Consider the following 21935-nt stretch of genomic DNA (forward strand, 5'->3'; position numbering starts at 1 on the left):
GGGTGGAGGATTGGGAGGAGGGAAGGGGAGAGAAGTAGGAGGAGTGGAGGAGGTGGAAATTTTTAATAATAATAAAAAAGAAAGAAACACTTTTCTTACCCCCAAAGTAGAATAAAATAACCCCCACACCCACCCCAAGCCCACCACTGTTCAGTTAAGATTTTTCTATGACCTCAACATTATTGATTGCCCTGGGAATGTCTCAGAAGGAGGATACTCTGTAAAAGAAATAATGAAAACAGAATACGGCTGGGTGGGTGGCTCAGCAAATGGACTTGCTGTCAAATGTGAGCTCTAAAGTTGCATATCTGCATTACCCAAGTAACGAAAGATGCAAACACTCGAATGTGCCGTCCCAGAGTGCATACAACCAGATGGGATATGTAGATGGGAGAATTGTCAGAAGCTCAGGGTGTACTAGATTGTTTTATGTAGCAATGAGCAACAGGAAACCAAGTCTTAAGCAAATGGAAAAACAAGAAACAACACTTGAGGCTGCTTTTTGACCTCTACACATGTGCTGTGACACACACATATCCATATCCATACATTGACATCCACAAACATGGACATGTACATGCACATGTGCAGTATACACACACATCACAGAGACACACATTAGAAAATGAAAAAAATAAAGGAGAGTGTAGATGCTTGGAATCAGTTAAATGCATGGCTCTCTAGCTTTGAAAATATCCTGGACACAGCATGGAGAACAAACATCTAAGTTTTGTAGGTATCTCTATTTATAAAACTCTGACTCAGAAGACAAATTCTGGGTGTAGTGAATATGGAAATGTATTGAGTAGCGGGTTGAGTTTTAAACTTTTTGATATTTTATAAGCATATAATTAATTTATTTAGATTTAAAAAAACCTTATTGTTGTCTTGATAAAATGTAAAAGAATGACCAGGAATATGAAAGAGAATCTGAGAATGAAATGAGAATGAGGCACTACTTCTGACACTTTTATTGAAGGATAGAAAGGAGAACAGATTTGTGTGTAGTTTTTAATTTTCCTTATCAGTAGGACAAATGATTTACTCATGGGCAGAATCCAGAGTGTCATGTTCATAAAACAATAGCCTAATTGTGTTTCTGAAGGAAAAGATGGAATATGTTTGTGCAAAATTCTTTAAGTCTTAGAGTACAGAACAGGCAGTTCTATTTCCATATATTATATAAGTAGATTCATGCACATTAAATCCCTTTAACTATAAATTTTTCTCATACTAAAATTATGGATATTTCAATAAAGTAAATTAAGTTTCCAGGACATATAATTAAGTAGATCTATCAATGATTGAATACTGAGAGTATGAAAAAAATATAGAAAACTTAAATATATGTTAACAGATCACATATCTGAGATGCCTCTTGACACATAAAATTGACAGGTGCCCAAAGGAGAATCTTTGGGGTTTTAAGAGAGTTCCCTTTCAAAATAAACCAGAATAGTGAATCTCCTTGAGGTTGAAAATATTCTGGAACAACAACATCTGCAGCTAATGAGCTCTCAAAGGGAACATTTAAGCTCTCAAATGATGTGGCCTTCCATCCTCTACCTTCAGGAAAGCCCAATAAGTGAATGAATAAAGATTATTTGCAAAACTTCAAGAAACACAGACAACAAATAACAGGGAGCCCATCTCAGGAAACTCAATCCATAGTTAAATGTTGTCTCCTGAGTCAGAAATATCTTTAATGGACTCACAAAAGTTCAAACTTACTGAAGCCATGGGAAAGGTAGACACAGTTTGATCACTGGTAAACAAATTATAGTTATTAGTGTGGGAAACAAGTCACATATTAAAGAGCTTGAAATGCAACCACAAAGACTTGAGTTTGAGTCTCTAGAACCCATGGAAAATTCAGTCAAGGAAGCATGCAAGTAGTATCCCTGCATGGTGGAAGCAGAGATAGGAGGGTCCCTGGGACCTGGTGTACAGAGAGTCTGGATAAGTGCCATTTCAGGTGTACTTAGAGACCCTAGTTCATAAAATAGACCATTACAATTAAGAAAAACATCTGATGCAAGCGTGTGTACAAGTCATATACCAAAACATGTGCACACACAAACACACACACACACACACACAAATAAGTAAGTTATATCTAAATATCAATAATAAGCTCTTTGAATTATTACACATAAATTGATTTGTAGTAATCACATTCTGCAAATTTTTACAAAGTATAAAAGTGCATGTAGCATCTTTTCACCATGAATATGTTTGTGTTAACAGATTTGTTTAACATAAAGAATATGACAAAATGTAACATGTACTGGGAATACTAAATAATGGTACTTAAGTTTATACAAAGTCTACATTTTTATATGTCTATAAATAAATTAGCTGTGTTGAGACTAAAATGTGAAGACATGATTTCTCTTTTTGCATTTCTCCTTTCAAGTTCTTCCATATATTGTTCCATGCTCTCCTGTTGTGGGAGTCTCCTCTGTGTGCTGTGATTGCCATTAATGAATAAAGAAATTGCCTTGGCCTGTTGATAGGGTAAAGCTTAAGTAGGCAGGGAAAACAGAACTAATGGCTGGGAGAAAGAAGGGCGGAGTCAGAAAAATGCTATGGAGCCGCTACCAGAGTCAAACATGCCAAAACTTTGCTGGTAGGAATTAAGATGAAAGAGTTAGCCACTAAGAAGATAGAGCTAATGGGCCAAGCAGTAATATAATTAATACAGTTTCTATGTGATTATTTTGGTGCTAAACTAGCTGGGCGGCTGGGACAAACAAGCGAGCCATTCTCCTACACTCTCCAATTCATGAGGGATGTTTTTAATTAACTTGTTACATGTATATATGTATGTGTATACACATATACTCACATTATATATGTATAATATATAACATGTATTATACAGTATATGTATATTTTTATATGTATATAAAGAGATTATTTATACCATGGAAATATAACATGCATAAATAAAATATGCTCAATCTGCATAATATAATTTGGATGAATTTTTAAAATTATTTTATTTTTATTTTTTAATTTATTTTTTTAAAAAGTATTTTCTCATTTTACATGACAAACCCATTTCCCAATTCCTCCCCTTCTGCTTCCTCCACGTTTTCCTCTTCTCTCCCCCATCCCACTCCTGTACTCCTTAGAGAGGGTGAGGCTTCCCATGGGGAGTCAACAATGTCTATCACATTACATTGAGGCAGGACCAAAGCATTCCCTCTATATCTAGGCTGAGCAAGGTATCCCTCCATAGAGAATGGGTTCCAAAAGTCCCGAACAAGCATTTCTTTCATGGTTTAGGATGTTGAATATTTCCTTAAGTATCTTTTAGCCTTGTAGTATTTGAGGAAAGAAATTGAAGGAGATATCAGAAAATAGATCTCCCATGTTCTTGGATAGGTAAGAAAAACATAATAAAAATAGCAATTCTACCAAAAGCAATCTACAGATTCAATGTAATCCCCATTAAAATCTCAACACAATTCTTCACAGACCTCGGAAGAAGAATTTTTGACAAAAAGCTAAAACTATACAATGGATTAAAGAAGCATCTTCAACAAATGGTGTTGGCATAAATGGATGTCATCGTGCAGAAGAATGCAATAGATCCATATCTATCCCCATACACAAAACTCAAGTCCAAATGGATTAAAGACCTCAATATAAATCCAACCACACAGAGCATGGATGTTTACAAGTTGCTTTTTCAAAAAAATGACAGTGTGGACAGAGGCAACTGGAGCAGACAGTATACATGACATACAATATTAAACTATTTTGTTTATTTTAAGATAATAATTTAATTACATTTCTCTCTTGCATTTCCTTCCTCTAAAATTGCTTGTATATATTCCCCAATTTTGCTTAATACTTATTCAGTTCTTTTTTTCATTAATTATTATTGCATGCATGTGTGTATAAACATGGATATTCCTAAATATAACATGTTGAGCTCAAGTAATATTGTTTGTACATATGTTTTCAGAACTAGATATTTGGCACTAAATAAACCACCTTTTTCCTTCCAGCTTTATTTAGTTGCCTATAATTTTTTTGTCTGAGGTTGAGTACTCAAGGGATTTCCTCCATCAAAGCTGTCATGTTTATTGATGTTAAATAGAAAAAGAAGGACAGATAAGAAAAGAATCTGGCGATGGATGGCGATGCAGACGGAGACCCACGTTGGAGCACCGGACTGGGCCCCCCAGGGTCCAGGTGGGGAGCGGAGGGACGAAGAAAATGACGAAGGACTGCGAGGGATGCTATCACCCACTGATACAGGGGGTCGGATCTGATGAGAGTTTACCAAGGGCAGTTGGACTGCGACTGAGCGAGCACGGGATCCAACCAGATTCTCTGAATGTCGCTGGATTTTCTGAATGTGGCTGGCCCGGAGTCTTTCTGGGAAGCCATTGACAATGTCACTGGGACTGGTTTCCTCTGCATATACTGGATTTTTGGAATCCAGTCTGTTTGGATACTCGCCTTCCTGGACCTGGAGGGAGGGGGGACGATCTTGAACTTCCCACAGGGCTTGAAACCCTGACTGACCTTAGGGACAAAGAGGGAGGAGGAGAGGGAAGGGGGGGGGAGTGGGAGGGTGTTGGGAGGAGGGGCGTAAATGGAAACTTTTATAATTTAGTAAAATTACTTTAAAAAAAGCAATGATAAAAAAACAAAACAAAACAAAACAAAACAAAAAAAAACAAAAAAAAAAAACAAAAAAAAAGAAAAAGGCAAGTGTGGGTTCTCATGGTTATGCTGTGTTTCACTTCCCTTTAGGAGGACAAAGTATTTACCATGATTACTAGGCCCCTGAGATTCTGCTGTTTATTATGTGTGGAAAGAGCAATTCTCCTTTAAAATTTCAAGCCCTTTTTAATGTCAGATATAATTTATGTTTGTGTGTGTGCGCGCACATGCATACATATGGAATTTAGTATCGACAAATGAAATAAAATAGGAAACATGTTTTTTTCTAAGTCTGTTTAATAGGAAAACCTTCAAGTGTATCCATCCCTTTTTCTTTTCCTTCCGTCCTTCCTTCCTTCCTTCTTTCCTTCCATCCTTCCTTCCTCTCTTTCTTTCTTTTTGGCAAAGCAACATAACTTCATTATTCTCTTTTCATAATAAAATATCTATGTACATGTGGCTGATTGCCGTTTTACTTTTCTTACATTAGTCACATTTAAACTACTCGTAGCCTGGCTGCCAAGACAATAGTCTGGGGGGAATTCTCTTCCCCCAGACAATGGTTTCTACCACTAATGTTATTTCTAACCAAATCTCTGTCTTTCTACTAAGGCTAGGGATTCACAGGCTAGGGTGAAAGGGCTAGGGTAAAAATCTGTGATCATAGAGAGTTAAGAGTCCTGGCTGACTTTCTCTCTTTGCTGGCATCCTGGAACCACTTCCTTTCACACTGCCCTGCATCTCAAAACAAACAAACAAACAAACAAAAAAAAAACAATGAAGCTGTTCTAAGCTCCTCCCTTTTACTTCCAGTCAAATAGTTGCTAGGCAGATTAATTTTACTTAATTAAAGTGAATGCAACACATCTTTACAAATACAACACAAACAAATGTAACATATTTATATCCTAAATAAAGGCAGTAGTAACAAATGAAACACACCTTCAGACAGTTAAAGTAATATTCCACAGCATAAACAAATGTGACACATCTTTGCCCAGTTAAAATAATATTCTACTGCACCAGATTTTATTTATCTATCCATCTGTTGATTTTACCTAGGCTAATCCTTAATGTGAACATCGTGAATTGTGGTCTAGTAAACATGGACATGTTGCATTCTACATTGTTTAGATAGACTATTTTGTAGAGGTTATTTAGCCACTCGATCCACAGTGTATTCTATATCTGAGGATTCTTTGTTGGCATTTATTTAATCTACATGTATGCGAGAATGCAATATTGCAATCACCCATTACTACTGTTTTGAAGTCTATCTGTATTTCTATTTCAAATAGTTCTGGCTTTTAAAAATTATTCTTATGATGATGATATGGTTAGAATTTTGCTGGTTGGCTTATTTTCTTAATCAGTGTTAAATGACAGTTTGAAATCTGCTTGATCAGAACTCATAGACATGCCTGATTTATTTCTAATTGTATTTGTATGATAATTTTTTTCTTCCAGTATTCCCAGTTATGAAAGTGATTGTCTTTGAAAGTGAGAGGTATTTGTTGGAGGTAAAATATATTGATCCTCTTTTGTAATTCAATAGTCTTCTCTGTATCCTTTGATTGGAGAACAAATACCATTAACATTCAGTATTATTATTGAATGGTGCCTGTTGATTCGATAGTATTTTAAATTTTATTGTGTTTTGTACTTAACCCTAAATAGATAAAATGTTTTTCTGGTAATCTGTAACATCATACATGTTATGTATATTTCTTGGAGAATTAGAATTTCTTTAACATTATCTTGAAATACTGGATTAGTTGTTATTGAATTCTTTAACTTGTGTTCATCTCATAAATTTATTTCTTCAGTGTAAAGGATAGCTTACTGATTATTGTAACATTGTGTTGGAACTCTCTGTCTTCAAGAGCTTGAAATACAGTTTCTCTTCCCACTGATTTTGAGAGTTTGTGTTGAGATATCAACTATTGATTGGAAGTTCCCTCTATGTACTATGATTACCATATGAATAAAGAAACAGCCTTGGCCTGTTGATAGGGCAGAACTTAGGTATGCGGGGCAGACTGGACTGAATGCTGGTAGAAAGAAGGGTGGAGTCAGGGGATGCCATGGGGCCCCTGCCAAAGGAAATAGACATGCTGAAATTTGCAGGTAGGCCACGACCTTGTGGTGATATACAGATTAATAGAAATGGATTAAATTAAAATGTAAAAGTTAGTCAGTAAGAAGCTAGATCTTGTGGGCCAAGCAGTGATTTCAATAATACATTGTCTGTATGATTATTTTGGGTCTGGGCAGGCGGGACATACAAGCAGCTCCTTGCAGCAAACTATTATTAAATTCATCCGGTCTTGCTGTCTTTCAGCTTTCAATATTTCTTATGTGTGTGTGCTTGTGTGAGTGTGTGCTCACACAGGTGTGAGTGGACTCTGTTTTACCCGTAATCAGATTTGCAGAGATTCTTTGTCCCTTTTGCCTTGTCATTCTGCATGATTCCTGCGTCAAAATGACCATTATCATTTCCCTAGATTTGTAAATTGTGTATATTTTGATTTCATTATCATGTATGTTTTATACATTTGACCATTTACTGTGTTTCAAAAGAGTCATATGCACAAAAAATAAAGTAATAGCCAATTAACATAATTCTTGTCTATTTTGTTTTAGAACAAAAGAATAATAACATTGCTTGATGTATGAAAGCACTTTTAATAGCTCTAAGGTGGTGTTATAGGTGATAAATGTAGAACTGGAGATAAAATTAGATTACTAAGACTGTTAATTAGCATTAAGACAATGGAGAAGTAGAAAAGGGAAATGATTAGAAGAGAGAAACAAAAGATGAGAACAGACAGGGTAGCTCCAGTGGAGGGAGAATGAAAAGAGAAATGAGAAAAAACAATGGCTTTAGAAAACTTAACCCTATCCCACCCCGACCCTGTGCCATTTGTAAAATCCTTTCTGAAATAATGAAATAAGAACTAATGAACTAATGAAATAAGAGAGTGTGAAGGATAGTACACCATTGTGTAAAGAATTATAATTACCTCTGTGATCATTCTGACCTTTAAGTGACAATCTGTCTGTATGCAGGTGAACAATGTCTTTTCTGTGTCTCCCCTTAGCAGAGTCGCTCACTCTTCACACCCCACTGCTTGCCAGAGCATTGAGAAGACTGTTTTTAAGTTACATTTCATTCCATTCTTTGGGAATCTACCAATAAGAGCGGAACTTTTGCGTTATTTAGTTTTCTGTGTTGTTCTTTGTGGTGACTATCTTGCAATTGGTGGGTGTGGTGAATGCCTAGACAGTGAATATGTGATTGGAAATGATTTCAGTCTGAGTAGCCTGGAAAGGGACATCAATAAGCACTCCATTGTTGTGTCTTGGAACCCAGCAATTTTAAGAAAATGCCACAGTCTTTCTCTCTTCTGAAGGCCCAGTAAATCTTAATGTTTTCTATGGCACAGGCCAGTTTCCCATTATGTAAGGCACTGTGTGTCAATTTGTTTGTTTCTATTTCACTGTATTGTATTTTCTTTATTTTGTTATTATTTATTAGGTATGTTTTTGTCTTCTAAGAAGAGAGAAATTAGAAAAGGATGGAAGGGGTGGTGGGAAGGCATTGAAAGAAGGTGTACAAATCACAATGATACTATAATGTATTAAAAACATGCACTTTCAGCTAAAAAGATAAATCATATTTTTAATAGCTAAAAATAAGAAGTTCTCAGAGCCACTGAATCAGATTTTATCTCCTCTAGTAAGAGGTCTTCTGCTGGCCAAGACTCAGAGAAAGGTGTTTAGGACTAGCCCCCTGTTGTCAGCCAGGTCTGAGAACAGAAGAAACTCAACAATGTTAGAAAGAGAACTTTGAAAATGGCCTTTTTCTAAATTTAAGGCCAGTCTGGTGCACATATTTAGTGAGTTTCAGACCAGGCAGAGCTACACGGTAATGTAAAATACTTACATATTTACACACATATGTATAAAAAGTAAATAAAATGACCCCTTGCAATTGTCAAAATCAGAGGATAGATGACTCTAACTTCCCATGTCCACTATCTGGACTACATTTTGCCTTCCTAATTGTATTGTAAATCTGCTTGCTGACTTATCCGGTATTGGGTGTCTTCCTGGAATGTCTGATCTTTTGTTGTAGCTCTTTGCTGTGTTTTTCTTTTGTCCTCCATCTCCCCTTATGAAAACCTGTTGTGCTGGTCTTCTGACCCCCAACTTTCTCTAACTATGGGCTACAACTTTTTCCCGATGACTCTGACTCTTTTATGTCTAAAGCAATAGCCACAATCCTCCGTAGTTGCCCTTCTAGAGGGAAAGAATCTTTAATTTGGATTGAACTTTCCTGGATACGAAGAAAAAAAAAACTGTTTCTTTTTCTAAAGGTTTCTTTCTTTCTTAGCTACTGAAATTAGCGTTTTTCCACCATCACCCACCCTCCTAGGATAACTCTTCTCCAACTTCTCATAGTTTAGTCTCTGAAGATGCTTACACTTGTCATGTGGCTGTCATCCACCATCTTCTGTCTGGTGAGCGTTCGGTGAGAAGCAGATATGGGAGAATGACTCATATGGCACAGTCATTAACTTGCCTCTGACAGACTCTGATGTTCATTTCTGACACAGAAAGCTGACATGAAATCACAGACCGAAAATATATTTATAGCTTTTCTCTGCTGATTAAAACTTTGACACACAAATGCAAGTTCCTCTTACATTTGCCCAGCAGATGAAATACCATTGAGTAAATGACTTCTAATACTAACATTGTCTTCTGATATGAGGCATAGATTGCCTCTGTATGACTATACATGGTTCTGCTAGAATTAATTTCCTATAGATGTCCAAAAATGCCTATAAAGCAAGCATTTTACTTTCATTTGTCAAAGGAATAACTATCCACATATTCCTCTCGGTTTTCTTAAATAATGTATTTCAAAGAATTGGCATGTGTCCTTCAACTTTCTACGTAGAAAGATTTAGTCTATTTCCGATTATTCTCCCTAGTGCCTCTGCTGTCTTCAAGTTTTAGGGACATTCATGTTCATTGTTAAATTACATTGAAAACAAAGCAACAACAAAACCCTCATGGACTCCATTCATTTCTCTAAATCCCTCAAATAATCAATTTGCTTATGGTTTTATGTCAAGCCATTATGTTACTTCCCTAATAACACTGAGTATTTCATTGAAAGTGATTTTTAAAAAAACTAGACTGGCTGATGGTGTGGGAGAATTGTCTGTATTCTGTCAATCATATTTTAATAAAATGCTGATTGGCCAGGCAGGCAGTATAGGCGGGAAAACCAGACAGGAAGTAGAGGTGATGCAATGAGAACAGGAGAATTCTGGGAAGCAGGGAAGTTCCTCTGCCATTCCTGCGCAGACCACTGAAGAGGCAGCATGTAACTTGCCCAGCTGAGAATGGTACTGAGCCATGTGGTTAATGTAGATAAGGATAATGGGATAACATAAGTTACAAGGGCTAATAAGAAGCCTGACCTAATGGGCCAATCAGTTTATAACCTTATGGAGTCCTGTGTGTGATTTCTCTTTGTGATTTGCCAGCTGTGGGGTAGCAGGTAGGATGTAAACCCCAACAAGCCGGCCCCCTCATGTTACATATGGCGCCCAATGTGGATAATTGCATCCACATAAAGCCTGAGACAGCTTGGGAAGTAATTCTAGAACAAAATGACAGCATTGTGCATAGTTTCTTGGTAGCAGCAATTTCACGGGTCTGCTCTGCTTGCTAGAGGCAAACAAGTGCTCTCGTCTAAGAGAGACTTTCTGACTCAGCTTTAGCTGCAAAACTTTGCAACTCCTTTAAGAAGTTCTGCCACAAAACACTTAAACGGTGTTGATGAAAAGCTGAAGGCTTGCTTATCGGGTTTTCAGCCATAGCATGAAAAAAACTGTACTGTTTTAATATGCCAGCTTTCTGGGCTATCCTGCTAGGGCAAATTCTGACTCTTTCAGGCAGGTAGTCCGACTGAGTGTAGTCTGTGAGCAGAATGCTGCAGCTTGCTTGCTGGTAAGGACCTTGAAACGCCATAGAGTTGTGGCAGTGAACACAGCTCTGGCTGGTATCTCAGCCATGAGGCTGGAAAGCTAAGGAATGGGATGGATCTAACTGTCAAAGCTACGGCTTTAGTCCTACCTATTAAAGACTCGTGTGGTCAGAAAAAGAGAGATATACAGTAAAGAGAGATTCAAAGAGAAAGAAAACTTCTAAATGGTTTACAGTGTGTTAAAAATATATGCAGGCTAAAGGTTAAAAGTCATTAAAAATAAAAAAGAAAGAAAAGGAGAAATAGGGTTGGTGGTACACACCTTTAATCCCAATGCCTGGAAGGAAGAGGTACGTTGACCTCTGTGACTTCAAGGGGCAGAGGTAGATTGACCTCTGCGACTTTAAGGTGTGGTGGCACCCACCTTAATCCCAATGCCTGGGAGGCAGAGACAGACAGATCTCTGAATTCAAGGTGTGGTAGCATACACCTTTAATCCCAGCACTGGGGAGGCAGAGACAGAGGGATCTCTGTGAGTTCAAGGACAGCCTGGTCTACAGAGTTATTCCAGGACAAAGATATACAGAGAACCTGTCTCAAAAAATAAAAGTAAAAATAAAAGAAATAGAGGTTAAAATAAAGCCATCATAAAAATGGAAAATACACAGAAAATCTTGATATTGTATGCTATTATGTTCTCTTTGAATTTTTTGAATGCTGAGGAAGGAGCAACAGCTGCTAAAAGACTTTTGTTTATAAATGCTGCTGAACTAACCCAAGATAGGTATTTTGAAAATACCTTGGCTTCAAAACTGAAGTCAAAAGGTATGTTACTTTGGAGAAGAGATTGTGCTTTTGTTTCCACAGAAAATGAGAGGTTGTGGATTCATTCTGAGTTAAGAGAAATCCAGTTTGACCAAGGGAGACCACCCGAGAAACCTCCAGTAGGAACAAATGGCCCAGATGTTTGAGTTCTACGTCCAGAACTGATTTAAGCCTGCTGCCTGAGATGATTGAGACTCACAGGATACTCCAGTCAGGAATTGATGATAATTCTAAATTTTCTTTAGGTCCCCATAAGATTATCATCACCCCCAACCAGCAGGAAGTAGCCTGAAATACTATGCCCACACTCCCAACAAATGGACTATGGGTATTTTCCTTTGTTTTTTAAAAAAAGAGGGAAATGATGTGGGAGAATTGTCTGTATTCTGTCAATCATATTTTAATAAAACGCTGATTGGCCAGGCAGGCAGTATAGGTGGGAAAACCAGACAGGAAGTAGAGGTGATACAATGAGAACAGGAGAATTCTGGGAAGCAGGGAAGTTCCTCTGCCATTCCTGCGCAGATCACTGAAGAGGTAGCATGTAACTTGCCCAGCTGAGAAAGGTACTGAGCCATGTGGTTAATGTAGATAAGGATAATGGGGTAACATAAGTTACAAGGGCTAATAAGAAGCCTGACCTAATGGGCCAATCAGTTTATACCCTAATGTAGACTCTGTGTTATTTTCTTTGTTGCTTGCTGGCTGTTGGGGTACTGGGAGGGACAGAAACCCCAACAAGTCAGCCCTCACATTACAGGCTGATGATTGTATCTGAAATAATTTTCACTAATAATATACTATAAACTCAAGTTGAATTTTAATGTTTGTGTTTTCTCAACTTCCCTTGAACTGGACTTATATTATTATTGAATGATATTAGTTATGTCCACATGTTTAATGATGAATTATTCAAAACATTGATGGAACAGAGCCTCTGCCTGATTTGGTTCACCTTTAGATGGTTAGTGTTAATTCTCAATAAGGAAAGGTTGTAGAATCACACAGGATATTGATTTGGGATGGGATGCAAGTAAAGGATTGCTGTGAGTTATTATGTAGGTAGTAATAGCCTCTGGGTACATCTATTGGTATTGGTTGAGGTAATGGATGTAAGAAGTCCATTCCACAGTTTGTAAATCTACTTATTGGATTAGGATACTGGACTGTGTAAAAGAGAGAAAGCAAGTCAAGCACATGCATTCACTGCCCTCTGTTCTCTAACTGTGGACATAATGTGGCTAGTTCCTTCAGGTTCCTGATTTTGTGTCCCAGCCATGGTGGGCTAGAACATTAACTGTGAATAAAACTAAGCTCCTCTTTCCCGAACTGAGTTTGCCAGTAAATTTAATTACAACAACAGAAAAGGAAACAAAGAAAATCATAAAGGTGAAAACTTACTGACTTCAAAAATTTTAGAATCCTTTACCAGTTTGGCATTACTTCCCTGTTTAATTGCAGGGTATAAAAACATCATGATGAATTTTGTCAACCCACCCCCGGGTGGAATGTCTTTATTCACAGCAGTGGAGAGTGTCTATGCAATTGTTTTTCCATTGCTGTCAGAAGCGACACCCATCTTAAAGATGTATGAGTATCTTCTTTCTTACCACCCTCATCACTAAAATTGTTTCATCATTTGGAGCAGAGACCAATTCTTTTGTTAGGCTGTAAGTCCCCTAGGAATTAGCTTTCTAGACCTCAGCTCTGAAAGATTTTCTTTTCTATTAATTTGAATGTAATAAGGTACAATCCTGAAACTCCTATTGTAAAATGTAATAGGTTTTGAAAATTGAAAGTTTTATGACCTACCATTGTATTATTATACAGAACACTGTTCATAAGTAAACCTACTGTGACTTGGCTCTCTCTGCTCCCTCCCTCTCTCACCTTTCTTTCTCTCATCTTCCCTTCTCAGCAACCACTGGAAAGTTTTGATATTTTGGAGCTTCATGAATTTACCTAGTTACGAATGCCATATAACCTGAATAATTACACACACAGATTTCTCATAAGAGAGTCAATTATGTAGAAATTTGAATTTACATTTCTTTGAGCTTTTTGGTGTCTTAAAACCCCATTTAATTTTTATCATTAAGTTATAATCCGCTTCCTGAGTGCTCAGAAAATTCTGTATGTGTTCATTTTCTAAAAGGCATTTGGGGGCCTGGAGAGATGACTCACTATTTAAGGTTGTTCATTGCTCTTCAGAAGCCCCAAATTAAACTTCCAGAAGCCAAGTCAATTGATTCACAAATGCCTGTATTTCTAGTTCTACAAAATTGAATACCCTATGCACATTGCCGTGTGTTTATGTATGTGTGTGATGCATAAGCCCAAACTCAAGCACGGATGCATACACATGGAATAAAAGTGAATAAATATCTAAAATTATGAATGTGAATAAACAACATGTAAAATTGACTATGTATTTTCTTGGTAAAAATATTTTAAAGTACGTTTAAATAGAAACAATTACTATGCTAGAGTATAAAACGTTTATCCCTTTTAAATATTGCAAAGGATGTCTCTGTTGTGAGTGGCATAAGAGCAATGAAGAATTTCTGTTGTTCTTCATCATCCTAGCAAAGATTTTCAGGCTTTTGTTTTAACCTTTCTACTGAGATATGGTGAAACTTCATGTTGATATGAAATTTATTAATTGCTAACACATGCAGAATGTTTTATATCTGTATTTGTCTCCTTTTTCCTTTTGTATTTATTCTTCTATCATATATTACACCACAACTGCAGTTTCCTCCTCTCCTTCCTGTCCTACATGCCCTTCACCCATACCTCCCTTCTTTGCCATATCCACTTCCCCTTTCCTCTCAGAAAAGGGCAAGTCTCAGAAATATCAACCAGCCATGGCACAGCAAGTTAATGATAAGACTAGGCACATCCCTCATAATAAGACAGGGCAATTCAGTAGGAGAAAAAGGAACCCAAAATCAGACAAAAGGTCAGTCACAGACCCTAGGGCCCATTGTAAGAATTCCCACAGGAACACCAAGATACACAGCCATAACATATATTCAGAGAATTTAAGTCAGACCCATACAGGTTTTCTGATTTTTGTTCCAGTCTTTAGGAACCTATATAAGCCATGGTTAGTTCATTCTGTGGGACATTTTCTTGTGGCATCATCACCACTGCTGGTTCCCACAATCCTTTGTTCCCGTCTTCAGCAGGATTCCCAAAACTCTGCCTAATGTTTGACTGTAGATCTCTGCATCTGCTCCCATCAGCTGCTGGGTTAAGCATATCTGATGACCATGATCCATTACACTCAGCTCCAGTACAGGAGTATAGCAGAATACTATTCGGAGTCATTTCATTGACTTATTTATATTTTTGGGGGAGGGTGGGCCTACTGTGTTTGTTTCTATTCTAGGTCTGTGGGCTATTCATACTTTATTCCTGGCCCTCCAGGAAATGTCAGGCATGGCATGGGTCTCAGCCTGGACTTGTCATTGGTGGTCCACGCAACAAGCCCTGCAAATCTTGCATGGAGACTAAGTGGAAGGTCAATGTTTTGTGGGTGGATTGGTGTTCCATTCACTCTAAGCAAGCCTTGCTCGGTTAGAGAAGATGGCCAGTTCAGGCTTCATATTTCCCATTACTAAGAGTTTTTGCTTGGGTGTACTCGTGGGTTCCAGGGAGTTTCCATTGTAAGAGGTTTCTACATTGCTCCAGAAATGGTTTGAATGAGAATGACCCTCACAGGTAGATATATTTAAATATTTCAGATGCAGTTTGTAAAACTTTTAAGAAGGATTCAGAGGTCTGGTCTAATAAGAAGTGGTATGTTATTAGGGACAGGTTTGAGATTTAAAACAACAAAAACAAAACAAAACAAAACAAACAAATATAGTCATTCCCAGTTATCTCTCTCAGACTTGTGATTGTGGACCAAGCTATATGATCTAATGTACAGTTCTAATGCCGTTCTCCTGACAATGTACACCATGGATTCTAATGCTCTTTAATGGAAAATAGCAAATTAAATCCTTTTATATGTTCCTTTGGCCATAGTGTTTTGTCATGCCAGTAGAAAAGTAACACATGTGAGACGTGTGTTGCTTCCCTTCTCAAGAACTCAGATATGTCACTGAGAAAACTATAAATTATGAGTCAATTAAGACTACAATTGCAATGTTTGCCAAAATTCTTTGATGACTAGAAGTTTCATAATGATAAAGTAGCAAATTTAATCACGAACACTTGTGCTATAAGTGCATTCCTTGTTAGAAACTTTCATGACAAATAGTATTAAATGATCTCTCTGGGGAGACTGTATGGATTGTTTTGTAGTTGAGAATGGATATTGCTCTTGCATAGGATCATAGTTCAGTTCCTAGCATCCATATCATGTGATCATAACAGCTTAATAACTCCAGTGCCTGTGGTTCCAATTCCCTCTTCTGGACTCCAGGGGCAACTGAACTCAAATGGACATATCCTCACATGCAGCTGCACTCTCAGGCGCATGGTTAATTATAAAGTTGAGAAATATTCATTTTGATTATAATTATATAAGCATTTAGAGGCAGAAACATATTCATTTTCAGTTAGGTATTTGACTGGTAAGTTTCTAACTTAAGTACAACAAAGTACAAGTTTTTCTTAATTCTAAAATAGAAATGAAATGGAATTGATATATAATTAAGTGAATAAGGATGTAATAATCAAACGATGTTCAGCTTTTAAAACTAATAAGGTTCAAATGAATTGCTTGATTACAAAATCAATTTTCACCAAACTTAAAATGCTGGAATCTGTAATACATTTGATGGTAGTTATTTATCAACAAAAGTGAGATTAAAATGCAGAGCATTTAAGGCTGATAGAGCTAATTAGGCATAGAAAATTTAGTAATCAGCTCATTGCTATTGAATAAATAGAGGTTGTGAAGAATTTTTAATAAACCCCATGGGACATGAGATTGCTAACTTTAAAACCAAATATAGCAGAAAACCTTTTAAAGTGTGCACTTTTATATCAGAGCCAAAGAATGTGCAGGTGCTAAATTAGCCACAAGAGGTTTACAGTAAGTAATATTTCCTCAATGTAAAACAAATATATAAATAAAAGAGTTGACTAAAGTATAGGTATTAAATCCGAGACTGGAAAGTTTATAAAAACATTCTATAATTTATAGCAGTCATGCTGTGTTGTTAACATTTAATCACATTTAATGCAAACTTCTGTGAACTTTGGCGAGAGCACCACAAATTCCATGATTGATGTTAAGAAATAAGAATAATCTCTGACGCTGGTCAAAAGAAATAAGCTTTCTACTTTCAATTTTTGCATCGGTCTCTGGTATTCTTTATACATTAGACCGATAGGCATTCAGTAGGTGATCCAGGGTTGAAAATAAGCTGCCAAAGAATTAAACACTAATCCATTAACCAGATAGTTTGACTCTAATAATAAGTGCCTGGTAGGTTGTGTGAAGGACACAGGAAACCTCAAATTTCTCACACCATGCATAGAAACTGCATTATGTCTAAATGAAGGTGGTCTCTGTCCTGAAGACTGAATGAATGAGCATAAATGCTATGTTCATCACTGTACATAAATGTACAGTGAGAGAGAAAACAGGGATATCTGAGGTGAGATGTGACACTTTAGAAATCATTACTTGGAAATTTATAAAAGTATATAATAGAGACACATCAGAAATGCAAATAATAGGTCTTTGAATGAACCAAGTAGGATCTGTGCAGATCAGAGAAGGAATATAGGTAAAATTATCAATTGTGCAAATTTTAGATAAAGTCTTCGAATACATACATATGGAATAATTTTTCTTTCTCCTTCTTGATTCTGGCTACTACTTCAACAAAATATACAAGTTGGCAGCAATCATCTTTTCTAAGTTGGGTACTGATATGTGCAAGATCAAAGAGAGCTCTTACTGGCGCAGTTTGAGAGCTGCCTATCTCCCACGTGCTCTCATGCAGCTATAGTTAAATAGAACTCAACACCCACCATGCTCTTATGACTCTGATCTCTGCCTTAGTCATCTCCCACTTAACATTTGCTGGGGATATAGGTTATCAGTACAGGGATTTGGGAATAGTGCAAATGCTCAGGCCAGACTGTCACATTCTAATTCCTAAATAAATGTCTTCTTTGGAAAATTAAGTACTCAAATCTCCAAACATCTCTTTCAACTTTATAGTCTACAATGTAAAGTGTACAGCCTCGTATATTGGTATTGGAAAAGAAACACACACACACACACACACACACACACACACACACACACACACACACACAGAGAGAGAGAGAGAGAGAGAGAGAGAGAGAGAGAGAGAGAGAGAGAGAGATGGTTCATACCCAATACCGATGCGGCAGGAATTTGCATGAAACTCAGTGATATTTCATACTTAACTTCAAACATTTCTCAGAAATTTCATAGGGGCATTTGCAAAGTTGTAGGCGTATAAGAAGTCACTGCAGTAGTCAAATTAAAGAAATGGGATATAGAAACTGAAGAGCGTGTGTATGTGTTCCCATTAAGAATCATTCACATTCTTATAAGAGAATTTTAGCAATCTGTGTTCATTTCATTATATTTCTAGAAGCATCATGATCCCTTACTGAAATGACATGACATACGCTATTGACACCCTCCTTACCCAATCTCTTTCCTGCCCTCCAACAATTTTCTAGTTAGCCAGATTGAGCTCTGAAGGGTATATTGGAATATTTCCATGGATTTGATTGCACTGAAAAAAGGCGAAATTTATTTTATATTTTTAAGTTACATGTTTTCACAGTATTCTTCATTCTCTAAAATCTGAGATAGCCGGTAAAAGTAGATTTTCTCACTCAAATATCTACATTAAAAAAGCCACAAACAAACAAGAACAACAACAAAAAAAAACCGATTGCACATCTACTTTAAAACGCTGTTTAGAAATGAACAGTATATCTCAAAATTCTCTGAAAGACCGATCAGCAAAGTTAATGTCAAAATAAAATTCTCACAGTAGGAAAAATCAGAGTTTAGAAAGTCTACTTTTTTCTCCTATTAAATTTAAGGCTTTTAACCCATTTTGAGTTTATGGAATCTAGTTTTACTATTAGTGAAAAACTACTTTATTCCATACTTCCTTGATTTAATTCAATTCATTTCTATAGTAGACCCTAGAGAGGGAGAACACATTCTGAAAAATGTTAGATAAGGGGAAATAGAATGTCATTTACAGTGTATGGGTTCATTGACATGTACATATTTCTTTACTATTAATACTTACAATTCCAAAGAATTAATAATATAACTGCTGTATTAAAAGTTTAGTTTGCAGAATTATTAGTGGTTTGAATTTATGTGCTTATTTTTTTACTTTAATATTATCATCTTAAAAAAAGATGTTAAATAAGATTTTTGAAGTATGTATTTGCAACATACTTATACATATATATGTAATCTTACCAATTATGTGTATATTTCAATATTTATGATTTTAAAGACTGTTCTTTGATATATTTTTTAAAACTTACATTTATATATTTATAACTTTAAATAGTATATAAAAGTATTCCAGTATAAAAGATATGTCATTGTGATACACATCCTAATAAAAGCATTTTTATTCTACAGATCACACCTTAAACTTTTATCCATCTGAAGTTGAAGATAATGAGGACTTACCATTGTCTTTCACTGATCATCTGGACTTGCATGCTCCATACAGTTGATAACAGCCCATTACAAGCAAAGGTTAATGGTCACATACTTAGAAAGATGGTGAATTTGACAAAAGATGATGGGAAAATGCTCCATCGAACCAAGCGTGGCTGGATGTGGAATCAGTTCTTCTTGCTAGAGGAGTACACAGGTACAGACACTCAGTATGTAGGAAAGGTAAGTATTTTTCCTGGACAAAACAGAATTTGAATGTGATACTTCACATTACTAACAATTATCTTAAATTATTTGATGAGTTGTATTATCATATGGTGTTATCATATGGTGCGGGAGAATTGTCTGTATTCTGTCAATCATGTTTTAAATAAAACACTGATTGGCCAGGCAGGAGGTGTAGGCAGGAAAACCAGACAGGAAGTGGAAATGATGCAAGGAGAGCAGGAGAATTCTGGGGAGGAGGAAGTTGATTCCTCCTTCTCCTGCCCAGATCACCAAAGCAGCAGGATGTGAGCTGCCCCACTGAAAAAGGTACTGAGTCACATGGCTAACATAGATCAGAAAAATGGGTTAATCAAGATGTGAGAGTTAGCCAGTAAGAAGCCTGACTTAACGGGCCAATCAGCTTTATAACTTAGAAAGTCCTTTGTGTGATTTTTCTCTGGGACTAAACAGCTGGGGAACAGGGCAGGATGGACAAGAACCCTAACAAGCTGGCCCACTCATGTTGCAATCATAAATTCTTCCAAAGAGACTTGTATGAAATGTACCATTCACATACATGATATATATAAACATTTGTTATAGATATCAGAATGGGAAATCTGGTAGGTTGACCCACCCCTCCCATTGCAACACTGGGGAAGATGAGTCAGGAGGATCACAAATTAAAGATCAACTTGAACTATGTTACTAGACCATCCATGAAAGAAAAGAAGAAAACGAAAGGAGAAAAAAAAAGGAAAGGAGAAGAAAAGGGAAGGGAAGGGAAGGGAAGGGAAAGGAAGGGAAGGGAAGGAAAGAAAAGGAAAGGAATAAGCAGCAACAAGCAAAATTGTCATGGCTTGTGGTTATGACTCATTATTTATTAGCAATATATGATTCTATTTAGTATGTATATAACCAACACAAACTAACACTGACATTTAAAAATCATGAATAAACTGGCTTTTGGGACCCTACTCCTCTTACTAGGTTGCCTGGACCAGCGTTATAAATAGGGGAGCGGGGTAGGTTTGATTGCTTAGTCTTACTTCAACTTCATATGTCATGTTTTGTTGAGATTCATGGGAGACTTGCTCTTTCCTGAAAAGAAGTGAAGGAGGAGTGGATTGAGGGGTTGGAATAGAGGGGGAGTAGGAAGGGATCCTAGGGTGTGGAGAGATGGGAAACTGCAGCCAGGATGTAAAATAAGTATGTATAAGTATATATAGGTTTATAAATTTATATTTACATATAAAAGACTTTTATCTGCGAAACAAATGAGTGTCTTAGATTATTATTTAATAAATGTGAATGAATACTTCATGTTCCATATGACTAAAAGTAAAATGGAGTAATTATATATAATAAAATTTATCAATGTATCTTAGTAACTAGTTCATACAGTTTATAAAAGAATGACTTGTATGAGAGATAACTTCTTAACACTATGATTCTTAAATCCAGCAAGCTGGGTTCCTGTGTGACTGCCATCTAGTAAACAATGCAGCAAAAGCCTAAAGAAAGAGAAGATACTACCTATAGGATGGTATACTGTAATGTCCGTTTCAGCCTCCTTGACAGTTGCCCATCAGCCTTTAGGAAGGGAAATAGTAGAGTGATAATACAACTCACTCTTGGATTCCTAGATTTCAGTTTGTCTCATTGTCTGTTTCCTCTTTCCTTCCCTGTTTAACCCTTTTATTTTTTTAGTTCATGGCCACCTATAATTTTTATAATGACAACTTTTTACATTTATTACTGTTTATTTTCATAGCCAATTTCTTCTTATCCTTATATTATTCTCCTGACCCCTCCTTATTATTCATAACATAAGCACAATTCTCAGGTGTGATGAGACCCTGGTATAACATCATGAATGATTTTACATTCTGACAATCACCCACTTGCGATACATTTATTTTTCTTTATTCTTGGCCTATAAGTATTAACATTGAGAGACTGAGAATTGGTTCACAGAAAACAATATATACATTAGAATAGGCAGAAAAGAAGACAGAAAATATAACTGATGGAAAAAGTATATCCATATCTTTCAAACCAGAAGGACATTTATTCTGAGAAATTGTCAAAATCTTGTTCTACTTCAATTTGTGTGGGCCAAGTACTTTTTCAAATATGATCTCCGTTATCTGAAGCCTATTATTTCCTCTTTCCTGAGAGCTCTCTTTCATGGCTACGTAGGTCATACACATTTGTACAGTGCAGCTCACCTAATGATTCTTTTCTTCCAACCTATTTCTCTGAGATTAGTCATATGGCATCCCTCTATATCCTTCATTTAACATCACTTTCACAGTCTAGTTAATAGGTATCATCAGGACATTTCAAGTTCAACAAGCAAACGTTTGTGTCTAAGGACTTGAAATTGCTTTGTGATTCTTTTTTTTTATGGGGGGGTCAATATATAAAGAATTCACTGTGGGTCACAGGCCACTAAAATGGTTCTGCCTTATAGTTTCACAGTTGCAGGAAAATGGTCACAGAAAAGGGAGATACTTATAATCCTACGACTGTTGAATCCCCTTTTCCTGTATT

The 21935-nt window shown here is 36.5% G+C and overlaps 1 protein-coding gene across 2 annotated transcripts in view; it reads left to right on the plus strand.

Moving 5' to 3' along the window:
* Cdh9 (cadherin 9) overlaps positions 1–21935 on the plus strand; it is a 127674-nt gene that overhangs the window by 37701 nt on the left and 68038 nt on the right. For both annotated transcript variants that reach the window (XM_085676606.2, XM_048429854.3), the window contains exon 2: positions 19131–19394. In XM_085676606.2, the coding sequence (XP_085532732.1) occupies positions 19170–19394 (225 nt within the window). In that variant the 5' untranslated portion in view covers positions 19131–19169. The remainder of the gene's footprint in view (positions 1–19130; positions 19395–21935) is intronic.

The sequence above is a fragment of the Myodes glareolus genome, chromosome 15 (genome assembly GCF_982192425.1).
Source record: "Myodes glareolus chromosome 15, mMyoGla1.1, whole genome shotgun sequence".
Lineage (NCBI taxonomy): Eukaryota > Metazoa > Chordata > Mammalia > Rodentia > Cricetidae > Myodes > Myodes glareolus.